This window comes from Drosophila busckii, chromosome 2L, assembly GCF_011750605.1.
Source record: "Drosophila busckii strain San Diego stock center, stock number 13000-0081.31 chromosome 2L, ASM1175060v1, whole genome shotgun sequence".
Taxonomy (NCBI): domain Eukaryota; kingdom Metazoa; phylum Arthropoda; class Insecta; order Diptera; family Drosophilidae; genus Drosophila; species Drosophila busckii.
The window spans coordinates 2,434,128-2,461,601 of NC_046604.1; the positions used below are offsets into that span (position 1 = coordinate 2,434,128).

The 27,474-nt window shown below is 40.4% G+C and overlaps 7 protein-coding genes and 4 non-coding genes across 13 annotated transcripts; 6 read left to right on the forward strand and 5 right to left on the reverse strand.

Moving 5' to 3' along the window:
• On the reverse strand, nt 1-26,610 carry LOC108608119 (phosphatidylinositol 3-kinase regulatory subunit alpha). The gene is made up of 5 exons (XM_033293898.1): nt 26,596-26,610; nt 26,451-26,528; nt 15,637-15,641; nt 4,171-4,683; nt 1-1,213 (listed from the first exon to the last, which is right to left on the reverse strand). The coding sequence occupies exons 1-5, from the start codon at nt 26,608-26,610 to the stop codon at nt 571-573; spliced, it is 1,254 nt and encodes a 417-aa protein (XP_033149789.1). The 3' UTR covers nt 1-570.
• On the reverse strand, nt 6,225-8,412 carry LOC108607598 (stress-induced-phosphoprotein 1). The gene is made up of 5 exons (XM_017998500.1): nt 8,303-8,412; nt 7,948-8,230; nt 7,011-7,879; nt 6,713-6,945; nt 6,225-6,650 (listed from the first exon to the last, which is right to left on the reverse strand). The coding sequence occupies exons 1-5, from the start codon at nt 8,309-8,311 to the stop codon at nt 6,578-6,580; spliced, it is 1,467 nt and encodes a 488-aa protein (XP_017853989.1). The 5' UTR covers nt 8,312-8,412; the 3' UTR covers nt 6,225-6,577.
• On the forward strand, nt 9,043-15,309 carry LOC108607600 (ethanolamine-phosphate cytidylyltransferase). 3 transcript variants are annotated; one of them, XM_017998503.2, is made up of 8 exons: nt 9,043-9,232; nt 9,307-9,457; nt 12,803-13,053; nt 13,277-13,343; nt 13,402-13,514; nt 14,103-14,269; nt 14,326-14,511; nt 14,576-15,309. In XM_017998503.2, the coding sequence occupies exons 2-8, from the start codon at nt 9,369-9,371 to the stop codon at nt 14,891-14,893; spliced, it is 1,191 nt and encodes a 396-aa protein (XP_017853992.1). In that variant the 5' UTR covers nt 9,043-9,232; nt 9,307-9,368; the 3' UTR covers nt 14,894-15,309. The 3 variants fall into 3 exon arrangements, with proteins under 3 accessions (XP_017853992.1, XP_017853993.1, XP_033150337.1); XM_017998504.2 differs by having other exon boundaries at nt 14,142-14,269; XM_033294446.1 differs by having other exon boundaries at nt 9,043-9,457.
• On the reverse strand, nt 16,682-16,876 carry LOC117135070. Its single transcript, XR_004458976.1, has one exon. It is a non-coding gene; the product is annotated as a U2 spliceosomal RNA (small nuclear RNA).
• Nucleotides 17,337-17,532, forward strand: LOC117135081. The gene has a single exon (XR_004458987.1). It is a non-coding gene; the product is annotated as a U2 spliceosomal RNA (small nuclear RNA).
• LOC108607597 (actin-binding protein IPP) lies at nt 17,666-21,553 on the reverse strand. Its single transcript, XM_017998499.2, has 5 exons — nt 20,678-21,553; nt 20,420-20,611; nt 18,813-19,657; nt 18,499-18,754; nt 17,666-18,431 (listed from the first exon to the last, which is right to left on the reverse strand). The coding sequence occupies exons 1-5, from the start codon at nt 21,128-21,130 to the stop codon at nt 18,297-18,299; spliced, it is 1,881 nt and encodes a 626-aa protein (XP_017853988.1). The 5' UTR covers nt 21,131-21,553; the 3' UTR covers nt 17,666-18,296.
• On the forward strand, nt 19,826-19,948 carry LOC117135066. The gene has a single exon (XR_004458972.1). It is a non-coding gene; the product is annotated as a U5 spliceosomal RNA (small nuclear RNA).
• On the forward strand, nt 20,268-20,340 carry Trnav-cac. Its single transcript has one exon. It is a non-coding gene; the product is annotated as a tRNA-Val (tRNA).
• LOC108607601 (peptide chain release factor 1-like, mitochondrial) lies at nt 21,689-22,924 on the forward strand. Its single transcript, XM_017998505.2, has one exon. The coding sequence runs from the start codon at nt 21,704-21,706 to the stop codon at nt 22,880-22,882; it is 1,179 nt and encodes a 392-aa protein (XP_017853994.2). The 5' UTR covers nt 21,689-21,703; the 3' UTR covers nt 22,883-22,924.
• On the reverse strand, nt 22,924-23,785 carry LOC108607603 (exosome complex component RRP41). Its single transcript, XM_017998507.2, has one exon. It carries the CDS (start codon nt 23,691-23,693, stop codon nt 22,944-22,946), a length of 750 nt encoding a protein of 249 aa, XP_017853996.1. The 5' UTR covers nt 23,694-23,785; the 3' UTR covers nt 22,924-22,943.
• On the forward strand, nt 23,959-25,730 carry LOC108607599 (uncharacterized protein C19orf47 homolog). Its single transcript, XM_017998502.1, has 4 exons — nt 23,959-24,056; nt 24,110-24,520; nt 24,578-25,177; nt 25,233-25,730. The coding sequence occupies exons 1-4, from the start codon at nt 24,038-24,040 to the stop codon at nt 25,562-25,564; spliced, it is 1,362 nt and encodes a 453-aa protein (XP_017853991.1). The 5' UTR covers nt 23,959-24,037; the 3' UTR covers nt 25,565-25,730.
• Nucleotides 26,611-27,474: the final 864 nt, after the last annotated feature.

A 27,474-nucleotide genomic window follows, 5' to 3' on the forward strand; every position in this document is an offset into this window, starting at 1 on the left:
ACAAATTATTTGAAATAAACTCTTGTATATATATATATCATTTATATATTTACATTGAACACGACTAAGCCAGCTCAAAATTTAACGCACAGCGTCGTGAGTGCCTGAGAGAAATATTTTAATTGCGGGTTTCTGAACCCAATATTACAAAAAAAAATTAAATTTTTGTTTAAATATAATAAACGCAAACATGTATAGCATAGCATATCTAAATACATATAGTTATATATGTATGTGTAAACAACATTAACATTGATCACCAAATTACTTGTTTCTGTTTCGTTTGCAGTTTTCTTTTTTCTTTCTTTTGCGACGCTTTAGAGACGTCTACAGGGGCAGCGAGTGGGGATTTGGGGGGGTGGTTGGAGCTTATGCTGTGCACGTCTGACGCGCACACACACCAACAAAAATATTACATATATGCATATACCTAAGTATATTGTTAAGAGAGAGAGAGAGAGATAGCTTTAGAGCAGGCATTGTTGCAAAACATAAATAAATACCCTGTTGTGGGATTCTATTTTGCAATGAGAGAACTTGAAAGCGCTTGTGTTTGGTTTTTGTGGCAGTCTATTGGCCGCCGCCGCCACCACCGCTGCCACCAAAATTAGATGGCGATATGGAAGTCGGTGGCGTTTTAGTTTCACTGCTGCTCAACAGCGATGAACTGCTGCTCGTCGCAACATCCTCCCGCTCCCTTGCTCGGCTGCTTGCAGGTATCGGTATATTCGCAGTGGGGGGCGGTGGCAACTCCTGCTCCAGCACCAGCTGCTTGTTCTGTATCCAATAGTAGACAGGCAGACGCAGCACCGTGGTCAAGACATCGTTGTGCTCCTCCAGGGAATTGCAGGCATAATGCTCGACCAGACTGTTCAGCGTGGGATAAATGTTGTACGGAGCGGCAAAGCCAAAGCCCGTATCCTGCTCGAAGATAATGCAATGATGTATATCGGGCAGGCCCGCCTGCGCCTGATGACACACAATGGACAACGCATAGTGTCCCACATCCCGAGCACGTATCAAGAACGTGCCCGTGGGCGCGCCCTTTAGCAGCTCCTCCGCATCGGAGCGTTTGCAATCCTTGAGTAGCCACGAGCTCTCATTGCGATGTGGCAAATTGGAGACCTTCTCGTAATGATCCTTCCAATCATCGTAGCCCACATCCAGTATCGTATTCAGATCGTCTTCGGTTAAACCAAAGCTCTTCAGGCGCCTGCAAAGCAAAGTAAAATACATTTAATATATATAATCTCTCAACTAGTTAAGGTAAGACAAAATATTAAAAAAAAAAAAAAAGTGACTAAACACGATAAGACATTGGAGCTAGGCTGTCTGTCAGTTGTGGGGTGCTTATCAGTGTTTAACGTATGACGAGCAAGCCATCATGACATCATGATCAATGTGAAGTCCACAAAAAAAACTTGAGTAAAATATCAAAGGGAAGTGGGAAAGAAATTTGAGTCTTTTGGCAACTGCGCAAATATTAAAAGAAATGTATGCTATAGCATAAAATATATCGTAATAAACTAAATTCTTCCGAATTTTCGAATTAGTCAATCGTAAATTATTTTTCAGCTAGTACTTGTTTCGAATTCGAATTTAACTGTAGCGCATAGTTGAGGCAGTACTTTTAATCTGACTGCCCTGGTCTGAGTTATCTACGTAAACTTTAACATTAATATTATTTTTGGTTTTTTTCACAAATTTGCTAGATGAGCAGATTATTTTTTTCATATAAATTTCGAATGTCACGCTACGAAAAAAAAGGTTTTTTTTCTTTGCTGATTTGCAGTACATTAAAACGTTGTATTCGAATTAAAATAAAATACTTTTTCAAATTAGATTCCACCGACTACACTTGCTGTAATTTATTTTTAGAAAGTTTCCAAAAATTTATATAATAACTCAGCCGGCTTAGTCTGATTCGTCATCGATGATTATTGGTTGCACCTTGAACCAACTTTAACCTCTTTGTGTTCCCCATATAGTATTTATTTTGTATTATGTCTATTCGCACACGTGTGCACATTTGCTAATCTATTAGCGTCTATATATATATATTCCACCACATTTTGCAATAGTTGAATTACTTCTTTAAAATTCCTTAAAATATTTTGCTTAAGCAGAGTCACTTCACGAACTCATTAAGTTAGAATTCCTACGCAATCTATCCTAAGAATTCAAGCAATGTATTTTTAGCAATGCCATATAGTATATTGTCTTAAAATTCCTTTGCACATTACTCACTAAAAATAATTCAAATATTTACTAATTGAGACTAGGCAATAAATTTGCATGTTTAACTCCTCGAATAGAGAAAACAAACATAAATCGTTAACTAAGCTTTAGCTCAACTTAGTTTAAATAAACAAATTTGTATTAGTTGCTTCGTCTCTTGTCGCCTTCATAATTTTAACGACCTTTCCAATGTCTTATCTATTCTATAGTATATAATTATGTGACGCGCATGTAGCAAGGAATTTGCAATTGCCCCCGAAACGCAACTATATATACAAATATATAATATATAGTATATACATAATCAACTCTACTCTCTTTGCTATAAGTATATGCACACATGTATATACACACGTAAGCACGCGGAGAGATGTGTCAGCTTAATCTTAATTAAAATAGAGACATTAACAAAAGCAAAAGGAAAAGAGCGCGTATGTAAAGGTTTGCGAATATAAAAAAAACGAAGAAAGCTAAAAGTTTAAGCACTGGGCAAACAATAATTCCATGGCAAGATAACGATAGTGAAGCCTTCTTATCTGGTGCCCGCTACACTACGCAGCACAACAATAGAAACCTTAAAGTCGAAACGCACAGCTGCGTGCCACAAAAAAAAAAAAGCGTAGAAAACTTTGATGACAAAACCCCTAACACACACACACACACATTGGTAAAACCCAAGTTTAGTTGCTAAGGGCAGATGCCCAAATAGATAAAAATAAATTGAAACATGTGTAGTACAAAATATTGCAAAATGTTGATGAAAAAAAAAGTCAGCAGATAGTACAAGAGTTAGACGCAAAAAAAAAAGCTTTACAAAAATGCACACGTGTGCGCATACTACAAAGCAGACACTGTATGGGGTCAAAGCTGGATCAAGGTGCAACCAATCATCATCGATGACGAATCAGCCTAAAAAACTGCGCTAACAGCTAAAGATTCCAAATTGTCAGTCGAGTAACTCACAGTTAAATAATTAAGATAAAGCTGTGCGTAGTAAAAATTTATAAAAAGACTCGCACAAGGTTTTCATAGACAGCTTCCGCATAATCTATCTTAGGTATACTTTTTTATCGCCGAATTACTTGATATATAAATAAATGATAAATTTCTATGAAAACATAATTTCTCTTGTCGCTTTAGACTTTAAATTTTAATCTCGCTAGCTGTAGAATTTGTATATCATAATTCTTATAAAGTGCTCTAGCTCTATCTATTTGCATTGGCCATATCACAAGTTCCTAATATAAATGAAAAATGTTTGCTCCATCAAATTTCGCATGTAGCTATGCAAAATTCCACGAACTGCTGCACTTCAGATCTTATTCGTACTCCAAAGAAATGATATGCTAGTAGTTTTTTCTTTCTTTCTACTACAACATATAAGGAAATTGCAACAGACGAAGCCTGCCTCAATGTTTTTAGCCAACTAGCCGTAACTATTGTCATTAGCTTTAGCTGCGCTAACGTCAGTGTCAGCAAATATAAAAAAACGCTACGTACAAAATACACTTGCTGACGTTTATATATATATAATGCATATATGTGTATGTATATATTTATATGCAAGCACGTAGGCCAGCTCACTGCTTAGCGTGGCCAATTGCCAGACCAAGCGCGAGCAGTGGGTTGAGGGTAGGGGAGTATTAATCTATTGTTGTTGTTGCTGTTCTTGCTATTATTATCGGTCACAACTGACAGGCAAACGAATGTTAGCCGGAGCCCCACCATGTAAAATGAGCCAGAACTTGAGGCATTAAAATTCTTTGACAACTTGCTATGGAAAATGCAATGGACAGCGTTTTAGCCCTAACATGCAAGCTTGGAGAGCGTGCAACACAAATCCCTCAAGTCTCTGCCCCTTTGCTACAATAAATGCTTACACACACACACATACTACCACACATAGATGTTATGACGTTCATATACATATACTGACATAGCTTGTCCTTGCGCATTAACAGCTCCTGTATCTCCGGTTTGGTGGCATTAATTTGTCGCTCCAACAATTGTTCCTCCTCCTTGCGCATCTTTATATACATATTGAGGCTGCTCTCTTTGGATAGAATGATCTCCAAATGCGCCTTGAGTTTGGACAAATTCTCACGCATATGCTCGTGCTCCTCCTGACGCGTACTGCAGCTCACATTTGCCGCCGACGCCGCACAGCTGCCCGTGCCATTGGCATTCACAGGTGGCACCTTCATGAAGGACTCCAATATGGCTATTTGACTGCGTATCATTTTCTCTGCTTGCACGAAGGCGCCTTGATTCTGTTTCTGCTCGATAAGCTCTTCGCGTATGGCATTAAAGGAGGTTTTCTTTTGATCCAGTTGCTGCTTTTGTTGCAACAACAATTGTGAGTAGCGGATCAAGTCGTCGCTCAATGAGCGCATATCACCTTGGGGCTGCACTTCGTTGTCATCGTGTGGACAGTAAATGGGATTGCTAAGCGTTATGTCCAGCGTTTTGTTATAAACTCCGAGTGAATTAACCATATAGTAGTTTATAATCTCCACAACCGAGGGAAATGTATCTTTCTCATTAAAGCCATACATGCCATTGATGCGGCAAATCTTTATCAGCTTTTCATTGCCATCCTTCATCAGTGTTAACGTGTATTCGCCCTTCTGCAAAGAGTCGAAGAGCAGCAAAGGGAAAAGTTAAGTTAACAACAATCAAAGCTTGTTGGAGGTCAATTATGTAGTAATTGGAAGTTAACAATTGAGCATCAAGAACTCTTTAGTTTGTGCAGTAGCAACTGCATCCTCTTAAATTTGAAATCTAAGCTTAACTTATATTAATCTTAGCGTTTTGGCTTATTCTAACTTAACTATATATTAATCTTATAGGCGTTTTTTGATTATATTTAACGCTTACCGTTAGATATGATGATACGCCACTAGAAAGCTGCCATCAGGGTGTGCCAGCACAAATATGTATTTTGGATTCCTCGCGAGTCAATAATATAAATGCCCACAGTCCTAGGTGACGCAACATCAGGCGTCGTCTCATGTTTCTATCCTTTTTGGTTTCTCTGACAGCAACCGCTTGACCGCCGAGCTTGGTTCCGCTCGAGCGTTTTGTGCAGAGTGCACTAAGTGTGGACGGATTGCATGCATCAAAGAAAAAAACAAAAAAAAAAAAAAAAGAAAGAAAAAAAGGAAGGCGTGAACTCCGATATCTTATGCGTTTTAGTGTGTGTTAATATGTATGTAGCGGCTTTTGCTTGTTGCCAAGCGCCCCCAAAACGCATTTCCAATGCGAAGAGAGAGAGACGTACTCGCTCGCTTTGGGCCATAGCGTTTTTTTTTTTTTTTTGGTGGGGGCAACAGCAGCAACAAATTGTTTTAATTGGTTTGCTTTATACTTACTTTTGTTGCTTATTTTTAGTTAGTTGCTACTAATTGTAGTTTAATTTGTACACTTTTTCGCTTAAATTTTCTTATTATTAGTTTTATTTTAACGCTCACAACTTAACGAGCACCATCTTTCAATTCTCAATTCGCGAACTCAACTCATACACACACACACTCGCGCAGCACACACATTCAACACTCGTATACTAATAGTTAAAACAATTAACAAAAAAAAACGTGCTCGTTGCTTTTAGTTTCAAGTGTGTTTGATTGAAAGTTTTTGTGTGTGCAATTGTGTTCAATGAGCCGCACTTGTTTATATTTATAGTTATTGAGTTTTTATAACCAAAGCACAATCAGCACACCATTTCGTATTTCTTTTTAACATGCTCGCAGTGTGACCAGTTTTGATAAGACTTGCGCTTAGGGTTGTTGATTTTCATTCAAATATCGATAAGTTATAACAGGCTTGATAATCTTAACTCGATTTTGTATCTTTACTGCGAATGTTAAACGGCGTTTTCTGTTAAACGACCATTTTGCGCAAAATGTTCATTAACATGATCTTTTTGAGCAGAATTCCTGCTTGCAAATTAATGTCCTATGCCAAACATTTAAATGAAGCTCAAATTTACCATTCTTGACTTGTATTTATTGTACATTGGAAAACTTATTATAGAGCTAAGCTACTGCATATAATGTAGTATGAAAATAAGGACAGCGGCGTTGCCTGTAGAGACATTTCCAAAGCAGCATCTGTATAGATAGTACAGACAATAGTTATTGTAATTGATATTTAGTTTTAGCATAGCTATGTTAAGGTAGTGATATATGTATATTTGTTTAGAGGCAGCACACTAGTAACTATTAGTGCATTAATTTTGTTTGTAAATTAAATGTTATTTAATGTCTTCTGAATGTTAGCGATTGGCTTGTTTTGCTTGCAAATTTTCTTTGTATGGTTTTTTCGAATAACGCTAAGACTAATGTATTTGTATAATGCCCGACTCCAGCAGCTTCATTATCTTATCGGCAATAGCTGGATTTTGCAAGTGTCTAAAAATAAATTAAAAATTAAACTTGAATTCACATTTCTTTTTAAATTTAGCAAAACTTACTCTTTCACAGCATTTGGATCGTTTTGCATTTGCTCCAGAATCATGCGCATGGCCGGATCCTTCAGTATCTGTTGAATTTCCGGATCGGACATGGCATTCTTAAGCACCTCTTGTGGATTACGTTGGAAGTTCATGGAGCACTGGCGATACCCATCAATGGCCTCAGCATTATTCGGATCCAATTCAAGTGCCTTTTGATACGCAGTTGAAGCTTTGGATGTTTGTTGCATGCCCTAAAGAACGAAATAGTTATAGTTATAAGAATTGTGTATCTTTTTGATAATGCCAAATAACTTGCCTGCAGAATTTTTCCCTTTCGGATGTAACCCTTGATGAATTTCTCGTCTAGCTTGATGCAAGATTCGCAATCCTTCAGACCCAAATCAAAGGCAGCAAGTTTTGTATAGCAGGCAGCACGATTGCTGTACAATTTGGGATCATCGGGATTGCGCTTAATGGCCTCCGAATAGTGCTTGACAGCTGTGCTATAGTCACCCTTCTTGAAGAATTCATTACCCTTCTCCTTCTCTTCCTCAGCTTTGACGGGATCAATGTAAGCGCAACGTTCCTCCTCCTTAATCTTTGCCTCCATTTCACTAAGCGAGGTCTTTATCTCCGGTGTGCGATGCTCAGACATGGCTTTCTCATAGTATACCTTGGCCTGTCTAAAGTTGCCCTGCTTACGATAGGAATTGCCAATGCGTGCCAAAGATTTTGCAATCAGCTTAAAGTCGGCACGATTCTCACGTCCCACCTCGACACCCTTCTCGCACTGCTTGATGCATTCATCATACTCCTTGCGTTCAAAGTACACAGCCGCAATATTATTGTGGAAGGTAATGTCAGTGGGATCGTGCTCGATAGCGGCATTGTAATGTTTAAGGGCAGTTTCAAAGTCCTTCTTCTTGTAGGCAGCATTGCCCAGTTCCTTTTCTTTCTTGGCAAAGTACTTTTTGCGCTCATCCTCTGTCATGTCTTCGGGCTTTGGCTCAGCCGGCTTGGCTGGCTCGGCCTTAGTTGGCGGCGGGGGCGCGCTAGCACGGCTGCTCTCCTCCGGATCAATGTCCATGGGTATGTCGCCCTGCGACTGCATGAAACTCAACACCGAGGCTGTTATTTCCTGACGGCCCTGCATCAGCATGACGTTTTGCGGATCGTGCTTCAAGCCTGCGGCAATGCATGCAACAAACAGTGAGGTTATGTTGGCATGACTCACAAAATATGACTGCACTTACCTTCATTGTAAGCCTCAAAGGCTTTAATGTAGTCGCGCAGGCCAGCAGCAGCAGCACCTTTGCGTGAGTAACCTTTGGCCCAGGTGGGGTTCAGTGCAATGGTCTTTTCCGCATCCTCTAGCGCCTCCTTGAATTTTCCAGCTTTGGCAAATGCTGCCGAGCGGTTGCTAAACAGCACATGATTCTTCTCATCCAGCGCTATAGCTTCTGTGTATGCAGCAACCGCTTCGTCATACTTTTCTGCATTGAGCGCTGTGTTACCCTTTTCCTTCAGTTCGTTCACCTGCAATGAGTTTTAACCACAATCAAGAGCATGAAGCTTTGCTATCGCTGCATTTTTATGTGCATTGCTTACCTTTTCCATGCTAATAAATTGTTTGCTATTAGTGTATTGTATTAAATAGCTTCAATTTGTTGCAAACACGTCGTTAGCACGCAAAGATTTGACTTGAAAAAAAATAAGAATGCCGCTGCCGGACTTTTCTAGAAGTTTATAACAGTGGGCTGACAGAGAAGTGTGACCGTATCTTAATTCGTAATAAATGCCAAATTTGAAATTTCTGGAAAACAAAACGTTTATTTTGCGCAAATATTTCATCATAATAATATATTATACGCTCTTTTTATGAACTTAAGAAATTGTAAAAGAAAACTTTTTGATCAATTGAGCTCAATTTATTTAAAACTTTATTTAAAAAGCAATTGACAGCCGGCTTCTACCAACAGACTCATATAAAAACTAGCTAAAAAAGCTAGTTAGTATCAAAAGCTCGAATTTATATTATTGATTTAACGAATCAAAACTTATCAAAGTTAATTATTTATGCTGCCCGCGAGTCAGTATAGACAACATAAATTTATTATAAAATAAAATAAATATTATCAATTGTTGTTTCGAATATCGATGCCACTATCGATTGTGTTCGATAGTTCTCCATCAAATGGATGCATATTAAAAAATGGATATTAAAAAAAAATTATATGGAATTGCAACACAGTGTCATCCATGAGATGGTAAGCCTAGTCAGCTGGCAACTCAAAGCGCTATAAACATACATATATTACTCACGCACTTGAGAACATTTTATGGCTGAAACTCGCGCGCTGCTGATAAACAAAACGGAAATATTTACAAAGCAGGCGCTGCGGTTGTCAATCATAAAAACATTGAACGCAAACTCAGCTTGTCATAATCAACACTCGGCGCTCAAAGTGTGCACGTCGCTTTCTCGTACAAAAAAATATTTCGTATAACTTTTTTTTCGATGTGCGCTTAACTAAAACGGTAATTCTCAGTGTAGATATATTACAATCAGCACTGACATAAATATTTATATACCACTACGCTTCCCCAATTAGGAATAAATAATTCATTAAAAGAATCAAAAAAAGGAGAAAAAACTATAAAAAATTCAATAAACATGAGTGAGAAACTGGTAAACGGTAATTGCAACGGCAACAACAAATGTAATGGCACAAAAAAGGAAGTACGCGTGTGGTGTGATGGCTGGTGAGTCAATTATATATATTTATTAATATACAAACTATACATATATGTATGATGTATATCATTATATAGTGAGAAGGTGTCAAAAGTGTTGGCATACATTTGAATGTATTTCGAAAATTTCCATTTCCATTGACATTGAAAATCAAAGCCGCTTGCAAGTATGTTTGCATGTATGTGTTGAGTATAGCGACGTAACGGTTATTGCTCTATATTTTATTGCGTCATTCTATCAACTAATTTGCTATAGACGGACGACGGACGCCAACAAAGCGCATTTAACAATTATAATTTTACGCTCTCGCTTGCTTGTTTGACCGGTTGATATGTACATTAAGCTGCAAACGCTCTTTGGCGGGGACTGTATTTTATATAAAAGAGTACATGCACATACATACATATAAATAGGCATTTGTGTGAGTGGCACATCAATCAAAAGAAATTCCTACTGTATTATTTGGCGGCATTGCTTACTTGTTTATATGTATGCGCTATCTCTTTCACACACACACACTTGTCTGACAATATGATGCACACGCCCAAAAGCATCGCATGATTCTTAGTATGTACACGTCGTTGAATGTATGGCAGCTCTCTTCTACCCCCCACCCGCTCTATTAACAACAATTTCTAGCATACTCTCTCTTTTTGTATATATGTATGTAGGTATATAAATACATAGGGCACGTTTCTTTTGTGACCCTTTGTTGACTATGGTCGACGTCTGCTTTTAAAAATATCACGTGATTCTGTTGCGCGCATGTCTACAGTATTTTATACCCCGCCCCCACTCGGCTGACCACATAATTTGGCATAGCAAAGACGTCATCGTTGCCGGCCTTTTGCCAAGGTTGTGGCAGCTAAAGTTGCATCAACTTGTGCATGACTTTTAGAAATTTATTTAGTAGGTAAAGGTTAGCACAATTAGAGTCTTAATAGAATTTTTCATAATAAATGTAGACGAAGGGCGCTGACAGGACTTGAATAGGGCAAACGCGTTGAATTTCAACAGATACATGACTATATGGCCTGATAATCTATTTCCGGGTTATTTTTGTTGACAACATCAAGTGCAAGCTCTAGCTACCGAAAATAAATAAAAATAATTATTCAAAATGATAACAGCTGATGCTGGGTCTATAGCTTAATATATGTATATTCCCCCAGGGGGCAAGGGGCTGCCACTCACACACATTTTGTGCTTATCACAAACGTGGATTTAACGACGTCAGGTTGGAGCATATGGCAGCTTCTACAAGTAGATCTTGGCGCCATTTGTTGCCCCCCTCTTAGCCACGCTTGATGTGTGTCAATGAACCGCTTTTCAAAACAAATGTAAAACGCTTAAAGACACAGACGCGCTCAGCGCTCGTAATACTTTGATTATTAACAAATATATATGTATATATATATATATGTATGTAACATACTATAATGCTATCGCCCAAGAGAGCACAAATTCTACCCGAGAATCGCGTGATATTTTATTTCTTAATCAGCAAACGGTCGTTGTTCACTAAAATTGATTAAGACCTCAGTTGGCTTGAGTGCTGCGCTGTGCTGGAATCCTTAGTATTCAAGCTATAGTATGTATACATATTCGACACAGATTTCTTTGGTCGCCGTCGCCAGATCTCCGGGAGCAAAGGTTTATAATTCTCATTGTTGCTGTCATTTTTAATGAATGGTGCATAAGCTAATTGAATGCCTGGCAAAATATATATATACGCCTAAAGTCTGGGTTGTTAGGCCCCCACAGACTATCAGCGCTCTACCCACAGCTCTCACTGTCTGTAAATAATTGTAGACAAACCTATTTTTAACAATACTAATTTAACCATTTGACGTTTTGTTTACATGACGTTGCATTGGTTTTTTTTGTGCGTTATGCGTGTTCTAAAATTATTTCATCTATAACATTACTAATTGTCATGACCTAATCGAGTATTACCTACCAGCGCGGGCGATATGATAACGATGACGTCTTAAGTGCTGATTGGAAATTGGGTGGGTGGGGTGACTTATCGACAGTATATAAAATATTGTAAAGATATCTACTCGCCTGATTCACAATATTGATGCATGACTTTTGGTATTTGTTTTAAAACTAAAAGTAAAGTACACATGTCTGTAGCCTTGTCTTTATCATTATATTGCTCTAGCACTTAAAACAATTGAGCCATTTAGTCTTTACATGTTCCAGCTAATTGCATTGCCAGCAAAGATTGTAGTGGAAATATACCTAGTTTAGATTAAAATGAAAATTATGCAATTTTAGAGAAAAAAAAGTGAAAACTGCAAGTTGGGGAAATGTTCTTACTTTAAATAAAATAATGCATTACTTTTTTGAATGGATTATAATTATTGAATATTATTAGCATAAGCTTTGATCATTGCAATATGTCAATTTCTTAATTCACTTAATTTCTTTATGCTTTAAAGCTTAAACATTGCTAGTATTATTTCTTTTCAACTCATTTCCGTATGGGAAATTATTTAAAATGCAATTTATTTTAAAAGCTAATTACATACGCCCCCACTAAGTGTTGTAGATATTCATTAACAGATGGCACGCGCTTTAAAAGCCGTAAAATTAAAATTTAGTTAGCTTGTCACGTCGTTGCACGTGCTACGCCGTATTCCGTCAGCAATTTATGACGAAGACGGACAAATGTGCAGACTCTCTTCTCTCATTGGAGCGGAAAAAACAAAGCTCTTATATCAACAGCTCTGGTCTGGCTGCTGCAACTGATGATCGCGTCCAAAGTGCGTTGCCTATTGCGCATATCTCTGTGCAAATAAAACAATAATAATACAAAAGAAAAAGTGGAACAAGCTCAGAGCTGTGAATGAGGTTTCATGACGATTTGTTATCAGATTTATAGCAAGTGTAACACTTACTTACAGTTTTATACACACTAATGTCAAATGTTACACATGCCTGCTGATTGAGGTATTTGAACCTCCGCCTGGCATTAGCAAAAAAAACTTAATGAAGCTGCAGAATCAGTCGAGGTTATCTTTATTATAATATACATTAAATTCCGCTTAGGCTGCAAATATGAATCAGCTGCATTAGCAGCTCTCAAGGTCGTTTCAGTTCATTGATTGTGCTTTTATTTTCAATTGGGCTATTGTTAATTGAAAAACAAAGCGCGCGTGGTTGGGTTGAATATTGAATTTGTGATAAGACCCAAACATTTCATGCACAGATTTCATTTTGTTTGTTCTTCTATTTTTGTTTTTGTTAAAAACGCCTTCCGTTTAAATTTGATAAGTAGTAACACTCGAAACATGATATATGTCGTTGAAGATAACTGATCTAATTGTTTCATCTAATTGATCTAGCTATGACATGGTGCACTTCGGGCATGCCAATTCACTGCGACAGGCCAAGGCATTGGGCGACAAAGTAATTGTGGGCATACACACCGATGAAGAGATTACCAAACATAAGGGACCGCCGGTATTTACCGAGGAGGAGCGCGTAAAAATGGTCAAGGGCATTAAGTGGGTGGACGAGGTGGTGCTGGGAGCGCCATATGTGACCTCACTAGAGGTTCTAGATCAAAATAACTGTGATTTTTGTGTGCATGGCGGTAAGTTTGCATTAGATTAGATTAAATATAATTTTTATGTATAATTATCATAGCATAGTAAGCAAAAAGAACTATTATAGATAACGGGAGGGATGTCCTTTTGGAATGTATTCATTTTATTCCAAATCTGAATTCAATTTGGGTTGGAAATTTATTTGGAATAGAATTTAAATTCTAGTTAAAATTGAATGCATTCTTTAATTTTACTTTATCTTGCTTACAGATGACATCACAATGACTGCTGAGGGTGTGGACACATATCATCTGGTTAAGTCAGCAAATCGTTACAAGTAAGCTGCTCTATTGCTTTTTGTTTATACAATTGTTAATTCTTTCTCTCTTTACCAGGGAAGTCAAGCGCACCGCGGGCGTGTCAACCACAGATCTTGTGGGTCGCATGCTCCTGCTGACACGCAATCATTTTCGTCAGGGCTCCGCCGAATATGATATCGAGAAAGAAGGTAACGCCTCGTTTGCCTGTTGCATGTCACATTCTCTTAATATTAATGTATCTATAGCTTATATAGTTCATAATTTGTTAATAACTCTTAACATTGATTCTTTGGCATATACTATCTCTCCGTTATTTTCTTTGCCCCTTGCATGCTGCGCACACACACTTATGCATAACAATAAACAAACTAACAGTACCAAGTATGAAGAGCAGTCTTTTAGTATTTATAATACTCTTAACATATGCTTGCTTAGCTTTTAATTTTGTTTGAAATTTCAATTTACTTGCCCTCCCTCCCCCCAAAGCTAGCAAGTAGTTCTAACAACAACATATTGCTTTATTTTTGCTCTCTACATGTTTACTATTTCTCTTCTTTTTATTTCTATGTACGCACTGTTTACCACTAACCAAAAAATCAATTCAAAAAATTGCAAAACTTTATCAAAAAAACCTATGAACTAAAAAAAATGTCTGTGTGAAAAACAAAAACCCAAAAAACCGAAAACGCAAATCTCTCAAAAAATCAAAAATGCAAACCTAACTGCGCTCGTATTAATATTATGCCTATACATAATTCAAAAATTCAAAAAAGCAGCAAAACTTTTAAAGATTCAACAACTGCAATCCCGTTTAGGTTCATCGAACATGGGCCAGGATTCAGCGGCAAAAAGTCCTTGGACTGGCTGCAGTCAGTTTCTGCCCACAACCCAAAAGATAATACAATTCAGCGATGGCAAATCTCCACAACCAGGCGATAAGATTGTAAATATAACTAATACACTTATTAAAAGTATTTGCTAATTTGTTTTATTTTGAAGGGTTATGCAGCGGGCGCTTTTGATTTGTTTCATGTTGGCCATTTGGATTTCCTGGAGAAGGCACGCAAGCTGTGCGATTATCTAATTGTGGGTCTGCATACAGATCCCGTTGTCAACTCGTACAAGGGCAGCAACTATCCCATTATGAATCTGCACGAGCGTGTGCTGAGCGTTTTGGCCTGCAAGGTAATTTTAAGAACACTTGACATTGATAAGAAATTATTATTTGCTTGTCTGTTTATCATTTTAGTTTGTCAACGAGGTTGTCATTGGTGCACCCTATTGCGTAACTGAGGAGCTACTGGATCATTTCAAAATCGATATTGTCTGCCATGGCAGCACGCCCATTGCACTGGAGGATGGCAAAATAGATCCGTATTCGGTGCCCAAGATGCGTACGATCTTTGAGACAATCATCTCTGGCAATGACATGACCACAGAACGCATTGTGGAGCGCATTATTTCGCATCGGCTGGAGTACGAGCGTCGCAATCAAGCCAAAGAGAAGAAGGAAATCGAAGCGTTCGAGGCGTTGCAGCGGCAAAAGCAAACACAAAAGGCAGGCTAGAGGAGCTCCTCTTCAAGCAATTGTTGTTATTGTTGCGTTTCATCTTTTAACTAAGCTTAGTTAATGTGTTTTTTAGTTTACACACCAAAAGTTTCTCGTTCGAGTTGCTCGTTACGTTTTTAAGATTTTGTCAAATTATTTTTGCGCATTTCTGTTTTTGTTTTTTGTTTATGACAAAAGCGAAAAAACAATTATTTACACGCAAGTGTGCACATATACCAAAGCTATGTGTATATATGCATGCTGCATTAATTTAAAATTTAGCCATAATTAATTACTAAATTTTATGTATGTTTATTTAGGCTCATACTTTTTGTAAATTTTATTGTACTGTGTATGTTTGTAAGCGTCAAGCGCGTGCTAAAGCCCCCAAAAAAATCTGTACGAAATATATCATGTGTATGATTACAAAAAGATATATACATAAACTAATAGATGTGTGAATTTTAGCAAACAAACAGCCGTAATCTCCAACATTTCTCTAGTGCAAATCTATAGCTCTAATTACTACCTATACCTATAAAATTAACTACATATGTATATTGTATATTAATTTGCTTGAAACAATTTTAATTTTCTATTGTTTAGAATATTTTGTGTACTATATTGCCAAAAATAAATTTTGAAATTATTTATAGCCAAATTGTTGTAGATTTTATAATGCCTAGATCTTCTGCTCGCCCGTTAAGTGCAGCTCCACATTAAGCTTTAGCTGATTGGAGTTCAACGGCATTAGCTGCCACAGATCCTGACAGCTAATGACAATGGCATTGCAATCCGTCTTGATGAACTCATGGCAAGCTATTGGAGCTGAGGCTGCCAAGGCTAGGGGTCTTGCCTTTAGGCGCTTGGAGTAGTACCGCGTAGACTCCGCCGGCTGCACCACACAACGCAAGCAGACACTCACATCCTGCAACGGCGTAGCCACCCAGATAACTATGACGTCGTCTGCATCCGCATCCTTGCGCTGCCAGAGCAACGCATGACGTGTGCGGCAGGCGAATAGCATAAGCACGCCATGCTGCGAGTACTGGCGATAGTCGCGCGGCAATAATGTGTTCCTAGCGCAGTTCAGCGGATTCAAGCCCAAGCGCTTATAGCCATAGAGACCAAGCAACGTATGCACATCGCTCTCCAGCGCATTGGGCAAGCAGCTGGCGCGCAATGTTTGCTTCTCCACTGGGTACGGCACCTCCACAAAGGGCACGCCCAGTCGTGGCATGTGCTCATTCAAATAATGAGAGAGCAGGCCATTGGGATCCACGTGGGCGTTGCAACCATTGCAGGGACAATGCACCATGCGCAGGCGTGCCCATTGAGATTTCTGATCGGGCACCACATACAGCGGCGGATGACGCTCTCGATCAAGTAGCGACTCGTGTCGACTAAGCCGCACCAGCTTCAAATCTGTCGACGGCACTGGCACAGGCAAGCGGCAATTGGAGAAATGCTTTGTGAACACCGAATGCTTGGACATCTGCACTCGCTGCTCCCGCTTCACCTGCCGTCGTTTCCGCTTGCTGCTTGCCGCTGACTCTAGCCCAGCTCCCAAGTAGCTTACAGAGCTGGATTTTTGGTAGCGCGAGATGTTGGCGCTGGACATTGAGCTTTTGCCAGGCGAGTCCATGTCCAAATTTCTGCTTGAGCTGGCAGCTTGCATTATAAAATCTTGTATAAATTTTAATAAAGCAACATAATTTAATGTGACATATACACAACAAAAGACTTAAAACAACTAAATTTGTTTATGTATATTTCTTTATTGTTGGATTTCTTTCAAATTTATTTCTTAGTTGGGCCGAATCCCGGCGGTACTGCAATACCGGGCCAACCCGCGACAGAGGTGGAGCAAGCCCCTAGCACTCCGTCTATTTCCAAAAATCAGTTTAACATTTGTTGTTCTCCAATGGAGAAACTATCAGATGTTAAGCTGATAAGAACAGATACTACACTTTGATCTTAGCCATAAGGCCGAGAAGCGATAACTTTAGGATGCAATTGGCCAAGGCCAAGCTGACGTTTCAGTTAAAACTAGTTGTGAATTCCAGCGGGAAAGGTAACATCTATAGTTGTGCTAAAGCGAGCAGTAGGCTCTATTCAGTTTGTCAGGTAAGTTGAAGTTTTTATCAATGTCTAAACTATTAATGAATGTTCTATCTACATGCTGTGAATACATTTTACCTTTGGTAATTGATAGTATGTAGTAAGTCAATTCACTATTTGTATATACGTAATCCACCCTATTTTGAATGCCCGCATTTTTGCTCCACTTAGCATTTTCCAACACTTGCTGCTCAGTTTGCGACACGAATTTCGTGGATGTTTTATTCGTGCGTGAGTCATTTTCCAACACTCTTTTTTATTTTGCACATTCACTCTTAAAATTCCCAACCAGTTATATCTAAAATGCGGTCTACTACCACGACAATTGCGTGGTAAAGTTATCGCTTCTCGGCCTTATGGCTAAGATCAAAGTGTAGTATCTGTTCTTATCAGCTTAACATCTGATAGTTTCTCCATTGGAGAACAACAAATGTTAAACTGATTTTTGGAAATAGACGGAGTGCTAGGGGCTTGCTCCACCTCTGTCGCGGGTTGGCCCGGTATTGCAGTACCGCCGGGATTTCGGCCCAACTAAGAAATACATTACAAACAATCGAAAATAAAAACATGTGTTAGCAATAAGCTTTCTAAAATAATTTTTCACTCGAAATCTTATTGCGTTGAACAACCCCCATCGTAAATCGTTTACTTGATTGGAAAGACATGGAATTGTTTTTATTAGTTCATACAATTATATTTTACGTAAATACACACCTATTATTAATACAATTTGTTTGTTTTGATGGAATTTGAATGTTTGTTTTGGTACATGTGTTAAGGTTTATTCATCATCATCAATTCATAGTTGCAGGGTAATGCGTACATAGCGATGCTTGTTCACAATGTTATATATATATATATATATTGTAATGCAAATCGATTAACATAAACATAAATTTCTCTCAAGACAAACATTTTTCAGCAATTATGATAATACATGCTTTGCTTTTTGCTATGTGCTGAGTGCACTTTCGGAATTGGAGAGAGTTTCATGATAGAATCAAGGGCCAGAATATCGTTGCTGTTGATTAGTTGCTCTGGCTAACTACTAGTTATACATAAGACTATAAACTGGGTGATTAGCTGCGCTACGAATCGGAACAAAGTTAGCCGTAAGAGAAGCGCAAAGCTACGCTTTTGATAGCACTACGTAGTGTGATGTGTATATGCCAGTTATCTAACGTATACAATGCCATATATAGTTAAAGATATCTCGTTTTTAGGTGAGTGTGTGTGTGTTTGTGTTTACTTAATGTTAGGTTTGAGAAAGTTTCTGGACGTCAAGTAGAGTAGCTCGGCTTTAAACAACGACAGCGCCTGCCTCGGAGCGACTCACAGGCAGGTCGGGACAGTTTTTCCAGGTATCCGAAAGTGGATCATAGCACTCCACGGCGCTAATAGTGACCTGGGCACGATAAAAGTTCACTTCACAAGGCTGCAATGTTGGCATAAATTAGTTTTTTTTATACAATTATTTGCTTATTAACAACAAAGATGCGCACCTGATCTCCACCAGCGACATACAGCAAGCCGTCCGCAGCGGCAACTGCTGGAATGGCACGCGGCACATTAAGATTACAGACTGGTGACCATTTATCCTCATCAAAACTATAGCGCTCCACTGAGTTCAAGACATCCTGACTAATGCTGCTGCCGCCCACCACATATAAATAACGATCCAGCACAGCCACACCCATTTGGCAACGTGCTGTTTGCATGCGCGCCAAATTCGTCCACTCTTTGGTAACAGGATTATAGCTGCAAAGTGCGAGTACATTAGCTGGAGTGAGAACTTCATTCAACTTGACTAGCTTACCTTATTAAATCCGGCAAATGTCGTGTGGTTGTGGTGCAGCCACCCACTATATAGATTAATCCCTCAAAGCTTACCACGCCCATGCTGAAACGTGGCTGCGGCATGTGTCCTATAAGCTTCCACATATCCTTCTCTGGATCATAGGACTCCATAGTGCCGCCAATGTCATCTCCTATCCAGCCACCCACTGCGAACAGATTGCCACCCATTGTACATAAGCCAAACTCGCAACGCGGCACTATCATTGGCGATATGGGCTGCCAAATATCGTTCTGTGGATCATATACCTCGCCATTGGCTAGGATTTGAGAGCCACGCTCGCCGCCTACCACATAGATTTTGCCATTTAGCGCTGATACGCCTGGCAATATGCGGCCCACTTCCATTGGTGCTGTCTCAGTCCATTCACGTCGGAAAATGTCAAACTTGGCCACGGTCTCGAATGTGCAGTCCGCCGAGTTCCAGGTGCGTGGTGTGTCTCTGTGCGAGCCGCCTATAATGTAGATATTCTTCTTGGCCAGTTGACGTGGACAGACGCGCAGTGGCACCAGCTGACCGCGCTTTGAGGCAATGTCACGGCAAATGGACCGCAACGCTATCTTTACGGACATGTCACGACAATCATCCTTAAGCGCCTTGTCAATGACCTTTACAGGCACCAAGGCCATGCGCACATGCGAGAGTATATCAAAGACATAGCAGCGACGCTGCGTCACATCGTGCTTAATCCAACGCAGCGCTGCTTGGAACACCTGTGACTCGGAGTCGACGCGCAGCAGCTCTGAGTTAAGCAGCTGCGAGAGTAAAGCTTGCGGTGTTTCAAGAAACTCATCCTCCAGGGTAATCTAATGGATTAAACAGAGAATTCTCTTGAGTAAAATATATGTATATCAAGTGCTGCTTAAATTTATTGCCTACTCTAAGGCGTTTTTCAAGAGTTACGCTGTTGCTTATAATTCACAACTAGTTTTGGTCAGAGAGTAGGGTTGGGCAAGTGGGTTTGCATTGCAAAATTACTCTGGCTTCTCTTCAGTTGTCGAATAAATCTTTCGCCTTTTACTAAAGATTTCCGTGGAGAGGAGCACTCTAATGAGTCTAAATTGAATTTTTTGTGTGCCTGGCGGCATTCGCTGCCGGGTCGTTAATAATGAATTGAAAACGAATGAAACGGGGAAAGTAATAAGTATGATTTGGTTCAAATTCGCATGTGGGTGGGTTGTAGACAAATTATAAAAGCTAACAAATTAATGACGTACTTTACGTTAGTGTACACTCAACATTATTGATTATTCAGAACTCAATCCGAGCGAACAAAAAGGAAGTCAGCGCTGACATAACTTCCATTTCACTAAACATGTCAGTCAGATTGTTAAAAATAGATTGTGGCAACCTGTTTTGGACAGCTTATGAAACCTTGTGATACAATTTTTAAATTGGGCCACCGCACTTTCAGTTGTTTCCGTAGTGTAGCGGTTATCACGTGTGCTTCACACGCACAAGGTCCCCGGTTCGAACCCGGGCGGGAACAGTCGTACAAAACTTTTTGCTTTAGGGATTATTCAAATTCTCTTTTGACAACATGCATTGTAAGATAGTTTGTTAATTACCGCTGGAAAGTTGGCTTGCACAAAGTTCATAGCACTCTTGGCAAGCGATTCGCAATTGTGCGCTTCCGCAAAGCGTAAAATGCCCAAAGCATTTGTGGCATGCAGCTCACGACAAAGAAACTCGCAACAGCCGTCAACGACCTCGTTCAATTGCAACATATCCGCAGCGGCCAGCAGCTCCTGCACATTGGACTAAAAGAAAAAAAAAAACAACACAATAACATAAAAGGATTCTAGCAATGCAGTGTGCATTCCTACCTGCCCAATCCTGCAGCGTCCTGTGTATATAAAGTCCAGCAGTATTTTCAATATATCCCCATCGATTGTGTGCAACACAACAGACTTTTGTTTGACTTCATTCAACCCCAATTCGGGTCGAAACATGGCCTCAAAGTAGGCGCTGGCCGCACTCAATACGGCGCGATGTGCATTATAAGTGGCGCCCCCAGCTACTATTTCCACATCGCAGAAGCGCGATTGTTCTCGCAGTTGATTTAAATTGGCCAACACCTTGAACGGATATTGGGCGTTACAATATGAGGGCGGCTGATTGTTTGTGCGTTGTGTTGCTGCCGCAGCGGCTGCAGGCAGATTGAAGTAGTCGTTATCATTGTTTTCGGTGGTGTTGTTGTCATTGTTGCCGTTATTGCAGTTGTTCACACTGTATAGATGGTGCATGGGTATTGCGGAGTAGGTTTTAAGCGGTGGCATTTCGTCACACTCTCACACAAACACGCACACAAACACAGAAAGTTTGTTGCTCTTTCGCTTTGTAAAGCTGTTGTAAATGCACAGTCTGGGAGCAGCCTTTGCACATTCAATTGAATGTGTGTTAATTAAACTTAATTGCTATTTTCTACTGTTGCACTTACACCACTACTACTACTACAACCACCACAACAGCCTACTACAAATGTTTTCATTAATCGAGAGCACACACACACTTGACGCAGACACACACCCACAACACTGCACACACAGACATGTAGCGAAAAACGCTGAACGCACAGCTTATGCGACGATTTAAACAATTTGATTTTATATTGCCAACGGCTTTGATGCCTGAATTATTGCACTGATATGGCTAATTTTATAAATTAGCTTAAATTTTAAACACGAACATGATTACAAACACACGAACGAATGACCGATAGGCAAAGCTCGATAACGAAACAATTTTTTCGCGATAGCCAATGGCTGTGGTGGTTGCGCGATATAACAAAAAGCAACACTGCATTTGTTATTCAACCAGCAAACAGTTGTTATTGTTATTATATTAGCTAAATGTTTTTACGTAAATTGTTGAATGGGCGTGGACATTTGTGGCTGCAACGCTGCTGTAGCACAAATGTGTTGAGCTTACGCAATGAGAAGCTGCAGACCTATCTGGAGGCACTGCGTCAGGAATATTATGCTTTGAGAGTAACTGCAGCCGGCAATAACAGTGCCTATGTGAGAATGTCGAAGCTTGACGGCGTGGTCAACTGTTTAGAACAGCATAGAGCGCTGCAGCGCAACATTACCTCAGAGCAGGACCTGGCTGCGGAGAAGGATGAGGATATGCGTGCTTTAATGCGAGAGGAAAACAACGTGTATACAGATCTGTTGCAGAAGCAGGAGCAGTCAATGCTGCAAGAACTGCTGACATTGTCAGATGATGAGCACTATCCCGCCTTAATCTTTGAGGTCAATGCTGGTGCAGGTGGACAAGAGGCCATGCTGTTTGCTCAGGAGCTTTACGATATGTACACAAGCTACTTTGACCACATGGGCTGGGAGTATGAGCAGTTTTCGTATGAAACTACAGACATAGGCGGATTGCGTCATGCTAATCTGTTGGTCAATGATGCGGATGCGTACAACTGGCTGCGCTATGAAGCGGGCGTGCATCGCGTACAACGTGTACCAAGTACTGAGAAATCTGGACGCATGCACACCAGCACGGCTTCCATAACAGTCATACCACGTCCTGCTGATGTTCAAATTAACATTGCCGAAAAGGATCTAAAGATTGAAACCAAACGTGCTAGCGGCGCTGGCGGACAGCATGTCAACACCACGGATTCGGCGGTGCGTATTGTGCATCTGCCCACTGGATTAGCCGTCGAGGCACAATCGGAGCGTTCGCAATTGAAAAATCGTGAGCTGGCTTTGAGACGCTTGCAGGCCAAGCTAATGCAGCAGCAGCTTGAAAGCAGCGAGGCCAGCAAACAGGCGACACGCAAGGCACAACAGGGAAATCTTAACCGTAACGAGAAGATACGAACGTACAATTTTGTGCAAGACCGTGTGACGGATCACCGCATACAAGGTGGAACATTGCACAATCTGAGTGGTTTCTTGGAGGGAGGACAGCAGCTTAGTGGCCTCATTGAGCGACTACAGGTGGATCGACGCAAGGCTCACCTAGTGGAGCTGCTTGAAACATGGCAGCCACCACAGAAGGCAGCTGACAAAAGTTAACTACTATTGTAACTAAACTATGAATACATGTTAATTGTTTATGCAAAATGTAAAATTTATTTTAACCAACGCGCGCCCAGTCAGCAGCGCTGCCCATATGTATAAGATGCTCCTTCACTGCACGCTCTAGAATGTCTCGTATCTCCCGGCACCCCGCCATTGCCGTCTCTATAACGGTTTCCAGGTGATCGATGTGAAAACGCTCGCTCATCTCCATGAAGGCAATCTTCTCCGCCGTAGGCAGTGCTGCAATAGTCAGCTTAGGTCCACCAGATACTTCCTCTATATGCGATATATCCGTCAAGGGTATATTTGATTTGCTCAGCGATGCTGTGCAGGCAACCACAAACTCATTTAGACATATGCCAGCATCTATTAATGCTAATGTAGCCGCATTCAAGGAAACTGCATAATTGGCACCATCTGCCTGCAGTACCTCCACGTAAACATCAATTTGTGAGCGTGGATACAGTTCTGATTTGATGGCCGCACTCAGCGCCTGTTGCAGGTACATTTTAAACTCTAGGGATTTGCGATCGCCGCGTGGTCTATTCTTCCGCTCTGCTGTGGAGAATGTTGCCTGACTGTATTGACAGTTTATAACGAGGTCGTTGCCTTCAGCTTTCTTTGATTTCGCCTGATGTGGTCCGTATACAGCCGCCAGTACTTTGGTGTTTCCTTGTTCCATATATGCGCTGCCATCGGGTTGTTCAAAGACGCCCAGCTTACACTTGATGTGTCGCAGCTCGTGGGGCCGGCGACCATCGAGACGCAAGCCTTGCTCGCTTAACAATTCCATGCGTCCAGCCATTGTTTTAATTCAAAAATACGTAAATAAATATACCGCACGTTGTTACCCGCAAATAGTGTGCAAGCAGTGCAGCACTGAGGCTTTCCAATGGGAGCGAGCGAGATGCAAGATCGATTAATTTATCGAACAACGGATGATATTTGTCAGTTCTATTTTTTGAACAGTCACAGTTCACGTCACTGTTCATATTGAGTATTTCATTCTATCGATATGAAAAATACGTAAACAATGTGGTATTTAAGTTATCGAACTATTTATAGTAGATGATAGTGGATCTGTTTGAAAAAATAATAACAAAAATATCAATTTATTAGTACAATAAAGTGTTTTAAGAGTCTTTTAACATGTCTAAAACCAGCGCAGGTATGTTGAAAGTATCTCTTTGCATTAGCATTATTAAAATATAACATTTTCAGCACGTTGGGTAAAGTTTTTCAATGCCGGGGGCATACCGTCGCCCGCAGCTGCAAGCTATGCACATATATTTGTGGAAAACCGTATACAAGAGGATATGCTGCTTGATCTAAACAAGGAATACTTGCGTGAGATGGGTATAACGCTTATGGGGGATATAATAGCTATTCTGCGCCATGCCAAGCAGGTGTATGAGCGGAACGCATTGGACAAGGTATTACCACCAGAAGCACCCAAGCATAAGAACAAGCCGGCAGTCGCTTCTCCAAGTGCAACACCGACAGCGTCAAAATCATCACCACCAACAAAACCAGCACGTCGCGTGCTGCCTGAACATGAAGGCAAATATAAAGTCACTTTGCCTGCAGGCACCACAGAGCGTAGCAAACAGATTTTGGCCAAACGGGAACAATGTACGTATAGACTATGAATATGTGAAAGAGTTTGATTATAACATTTTTTAATGGTAGTGTACTCGGATCGCGTAAGCAGCTCTAAGAAAAATGATGTTTTTACCAGACTACACAAACACAAGTCGGATGATGAAGCACAAGAGGGCATTGTCAGCAGCAGTGGCGAGAGCAATGTGCGTGTGCATATTGGCGTACCAAAGGTATCAATATCCAAAGTGGCAGCCACTTCAAGCAATAATTCGGTTTTTGCACGTCTGGGCGGCAAACAAAATGTTGAAGTTGTCGTCCGCAAGGAGATTAAATCGATTTTAAAGAATACGCAGAATACGGGCGTCAAGCGCAATTCGTCCATAGTTAAAGCAAAGAATACAGTGTCGCCGGTGACGCGTTTACCACAACAAAAGGTAATGCTGGTGACCAAGGTGCCGCTGAAGCGAGGCGATGATAGCGAGGATGATAGTACGGACGATATGCTGGATGATGTCGACAATGATATGGACGCACTGTCCATGAGTGACTACGATGATGCGGCGCCTGTAGAAAAAATTGTTAAATTTGCGTCCACTGCGGAAGTGCGAGAAATAGCACCACATGTGCCATATAAGGCGCGTGGCAATAACAATTTAGCAAGAAATATTAAATCACGTTTGGGCTTGGGTTAGTATATGAAATACAAAGCTCAACTGTTAACTAATCATATCTATATCAATAGTTTCCAAGCTGCATGCCACACGCAAGACTTACAATCTCAAGGCATCACCTCCCAAGAAGCCCACAGCGCGTTTGAGTCCCGTCAAAGGCAAGGCCATAAGAATGCGCAGTGATGAGCTGCTTGCACGCCAGGATACGTTGCCAGTGCACAAGCGTTTGGGTAACTCAGCTGCAGCAGGCAGCGGCAGTGGCGGTGGCGGCAACAAAACACAATTCAACAAATCCCAATTTTCCCCACGACGCCACTCAAGTGTTAATGCCGGCAGTCGCGACAAGTCCAGAGTTCAATCAAACTCTGTATTTGATCGTTTGGGATTTAATAATTCACTCTAGACTTTAAATAATTAATTAGGCGTTCTTTTTAGTGCAGTTTAAACCAAGTAAATATTTGCAATGACTCAATTCAATATATAAATGTATTTTAAATTCAAAAACAGCTGCTGTTAGATTGTGCCTGTCTATATCGTTGTATGTTGTATGTTCACAAGTGTTTTGTTTAGATGCCTTACTTAGTTTTACTAATATAGTTGATTAAAATAACTTTATAATTTTAAACTTTTCGTTGCTATTAATTTATTTTTGTATATCTAAAAAATCCATAATTCATTAGCCTGACATCTATAAAAACTTGTTCTAGAACCTAACCAGCATCCCAATTCCCAAAATATGAGAACACTCGCATAATTTTCATTTCCATTTTTTCATTTATTTACTTAAAATTATTTTATAAAAACTAATTTTTATATACAATTAGTAGTGGCTATATGTAGTTTGTTAGATCGAAGGCACATTTGTACAATTTGTTGTTGAAGGGCGTGGCACTTAAACGTCTATATCACTGGTTGCTAGGCAAATCACCGTTATTTATATTCCTGTTGTGGCAATACTCAATGCTGCAGCATAGAGTAGAGTGCATTACGTAGCTCCGCTGGCCAAGTGTTGGCATCCGGATTGATGCTGAGCATGTGACGCATTTGCAACACAGCGCGTTGCTTTTGCAACATTAGAGCGTAAGCTTGATGGTTCAGCATGGGTGCTGCTGGCGGGGATGAAACCAAAGTGGGCGTGGGCGTGGCTGGCATGTAGAACTGTGTGAACTGTTGTTGGTGTTGCAGCTGTGGTGGCGTGTTGGGCGGTGTGGGCGGCAGCTGTGGCTGCTGCACTTGCTCCGTTTGCTGTCGTCGCTTTCGTGGCGTGTTCTCATCCAAAGCGTAGGGACGGAATAGCGTCGACGGCGTTGCTGTGGGCGTGGCCTCCTTGGCGCTGCGCTGACCAAACTTTTTGTGTTTGTAGCAGCCTGTGTTGAATTTCTTGTGCGTATAGCTCAACTGTTGCTCCAGTTGCTGCTGTTGTGTATAATCCACTTGTGAGGGCGCCATATTAAAGTTACTTTGATTTTTTGATGTGTTCGGTTTGCTCTTTGTCGTTCGACTGTGTTGTGGATGCTGCGCAATCTTCTCTTTATATAGCCAGCAGCAATCGGGGGTGTCCTTTTGAGCTACCTGCTGCTGGTTTGGGCGACCTTATCATTAAGGTCTTGTTTATGGGAAAAACTACGTTGACAATGCAGCGGCCAAAGGATTCTTCTTTCCAGAATGTGCCCGCTTTACCTGCTCTTCTCTCACACACACCCGAAAGTCCTTTGTAATTAATTTTTCATTTGCTAGAACACTGCTCAGCTCGCACCTCTCCCGCTGTTGTCTGTGTGCCTGTGCGCCTTAATTTTCCAATTTCCTGGTATTTTCTCGAGCATCTTTTTCAGCCATAGCAATGGTGACCTGCACGACCTGCGCCTGGCTCTTTGATGAACCAGCGTGTTACCGTTGTCTCTGGCTCTCTGATTTTTTGGTTGCTTGGATCTTATCTCGCTTACCGCTAAGCTGGCTCATTAAGTTGCCATCGCCAAATGGTCAATTGAATGGAAATTTATTGGGATTTTCCCGAAAATGTTGCGCGCGTTTCAATATGTGATGGTATTTCTTAAGCGGCATCATAAAAATTAGTTGTCTTAGTCAGCAACATGGATTTAAGGCTAATTGCAGTTGCTCAGCAAGCATAGAATACATTATTTTATAACGAAATGGTTTCTAGGATATGGTGAAACAATTTATAGGTATAAGACATGAAATTGTTTAAACAATTAGTTATAGAGTATATTATTTTTTAAAACTTTAACTAAAGACAATTAACCAGAGTGGTGCTTAGTGTTGAGCTATCAAATATTTCCCATATCTTCTTTAAAT

What these genes read in the sequence shown, in the direction of transcription:
- LOC108607601 (XM_017998505.2), top strand. Translation starts at nt 21,704, where the DNA reads ATGTTTTTACGTAAATTGTTGAATGGGCGTGGACATTTGTGGCTGCAA.
- LOC108607603 (XM_017998507.2), bottom strand. Translation starts at nt 23,693, where the DNA reads ATGGCTGGACGCATGGAATTGTTAAGCGAGCAAGGCTTGCGTCTCGAT.
- LOC108607598 (XM_017998500.1), bottom strand. An exon ending in GAAAGGGAAAAATTCTGCAG is followed by an intron (nt 6,946 to 7,010) that starts GCAAGTTATTTG and finishes TTCGTTCTTTAG; the next exon opens with GGCATGCAACAAACATCCAA. An exon ending in GATCCAAATGCTGTGAAAGA is followed by an intron (nt 6,651 to 6,712) that starts GTAAGTTTTGCT and finishes ATTTATTTTTAG; the next exon opens with ACACTTGCAAAATCCAGCTA.
- LOC108607600 (XM_033294446.1), top strand. Translation starts at nt 9,369, where the DNA reads ATGAGTGAGAAACTGGTAAACGGTAATTGCAACGGCAACAACAAATGT. An exon ending in AAGTCAGCAAATCGTTACAA is followed by an intron (nt 13,344 to 13,401) that starts GTAAGCTGCTCT and finishes TCTCTTTACCAG; the next exon opens with GGAAGTCAAGCGCACCGCGG. An exon ending in ATATGATATCGAGAAAGAAG is followed by an intron (nt 13,515 to 14,102) that starts GTAACGCCTCGT and finishes TCAAAAAAGCAG; the next exon opens with CAAAACTTTTAAAGATTCAA.
- LOC108607597 (XM_017998499.2), bottom strand. Translation starts at nt 21,130, where the DNA reads ATGCCACCGCTTAAAACCTACTCCGCAATACCCATGCACCATCTATAC. An exon ending in TGCAAGCCAACTTTCCAGCG is followed by an intron (nt 19,658 to 20,419) that starts GTAATTAACAAA and finishes TTAATCCATTAG; the next exon opens with ATTACCCTGGAGGATGAGTT. An exon ending in CATTTGCCGGATTTAATAAG is followed by an intron (nt 18,755 to 18,812) that starts GTAAGCTAGTCA and finishes CGCACTTTGCAG; the next exon opens with CTATAATCCTGTTACCAAAG.
- LOC108607599 (XM_017998502.1), top strand. An exon ending in TTTGGCCAAACGGGAACAAT is followed by an intron (nt 24,521 to 24,577) that starts GTACGTATAGAC and finishes TTTTAATGGTAG; the next exon opens with TGTACTCGGATCGCGTAAGC. An exon ending in TAAATCACGTTTGGGCTTGG is followed by an intron (nt 25,178 to 25,232) that starts GTTAGTATATGA and finishes CTATATCAATAG; the next exon opens with TTTCCAAGCTGCATGCCACA.
- LOC108608119 (XM_033293898.1), bottom strand. An exon ending in CGCAAGGACAAGCTATGTCA is followed by an intron (nt 1,214 to 4,170) that starts GTATATGTATAT and finishes TTTGCTTTGCAG; the next exon opens with GCGCCTGAAGAGCTTTGGTT.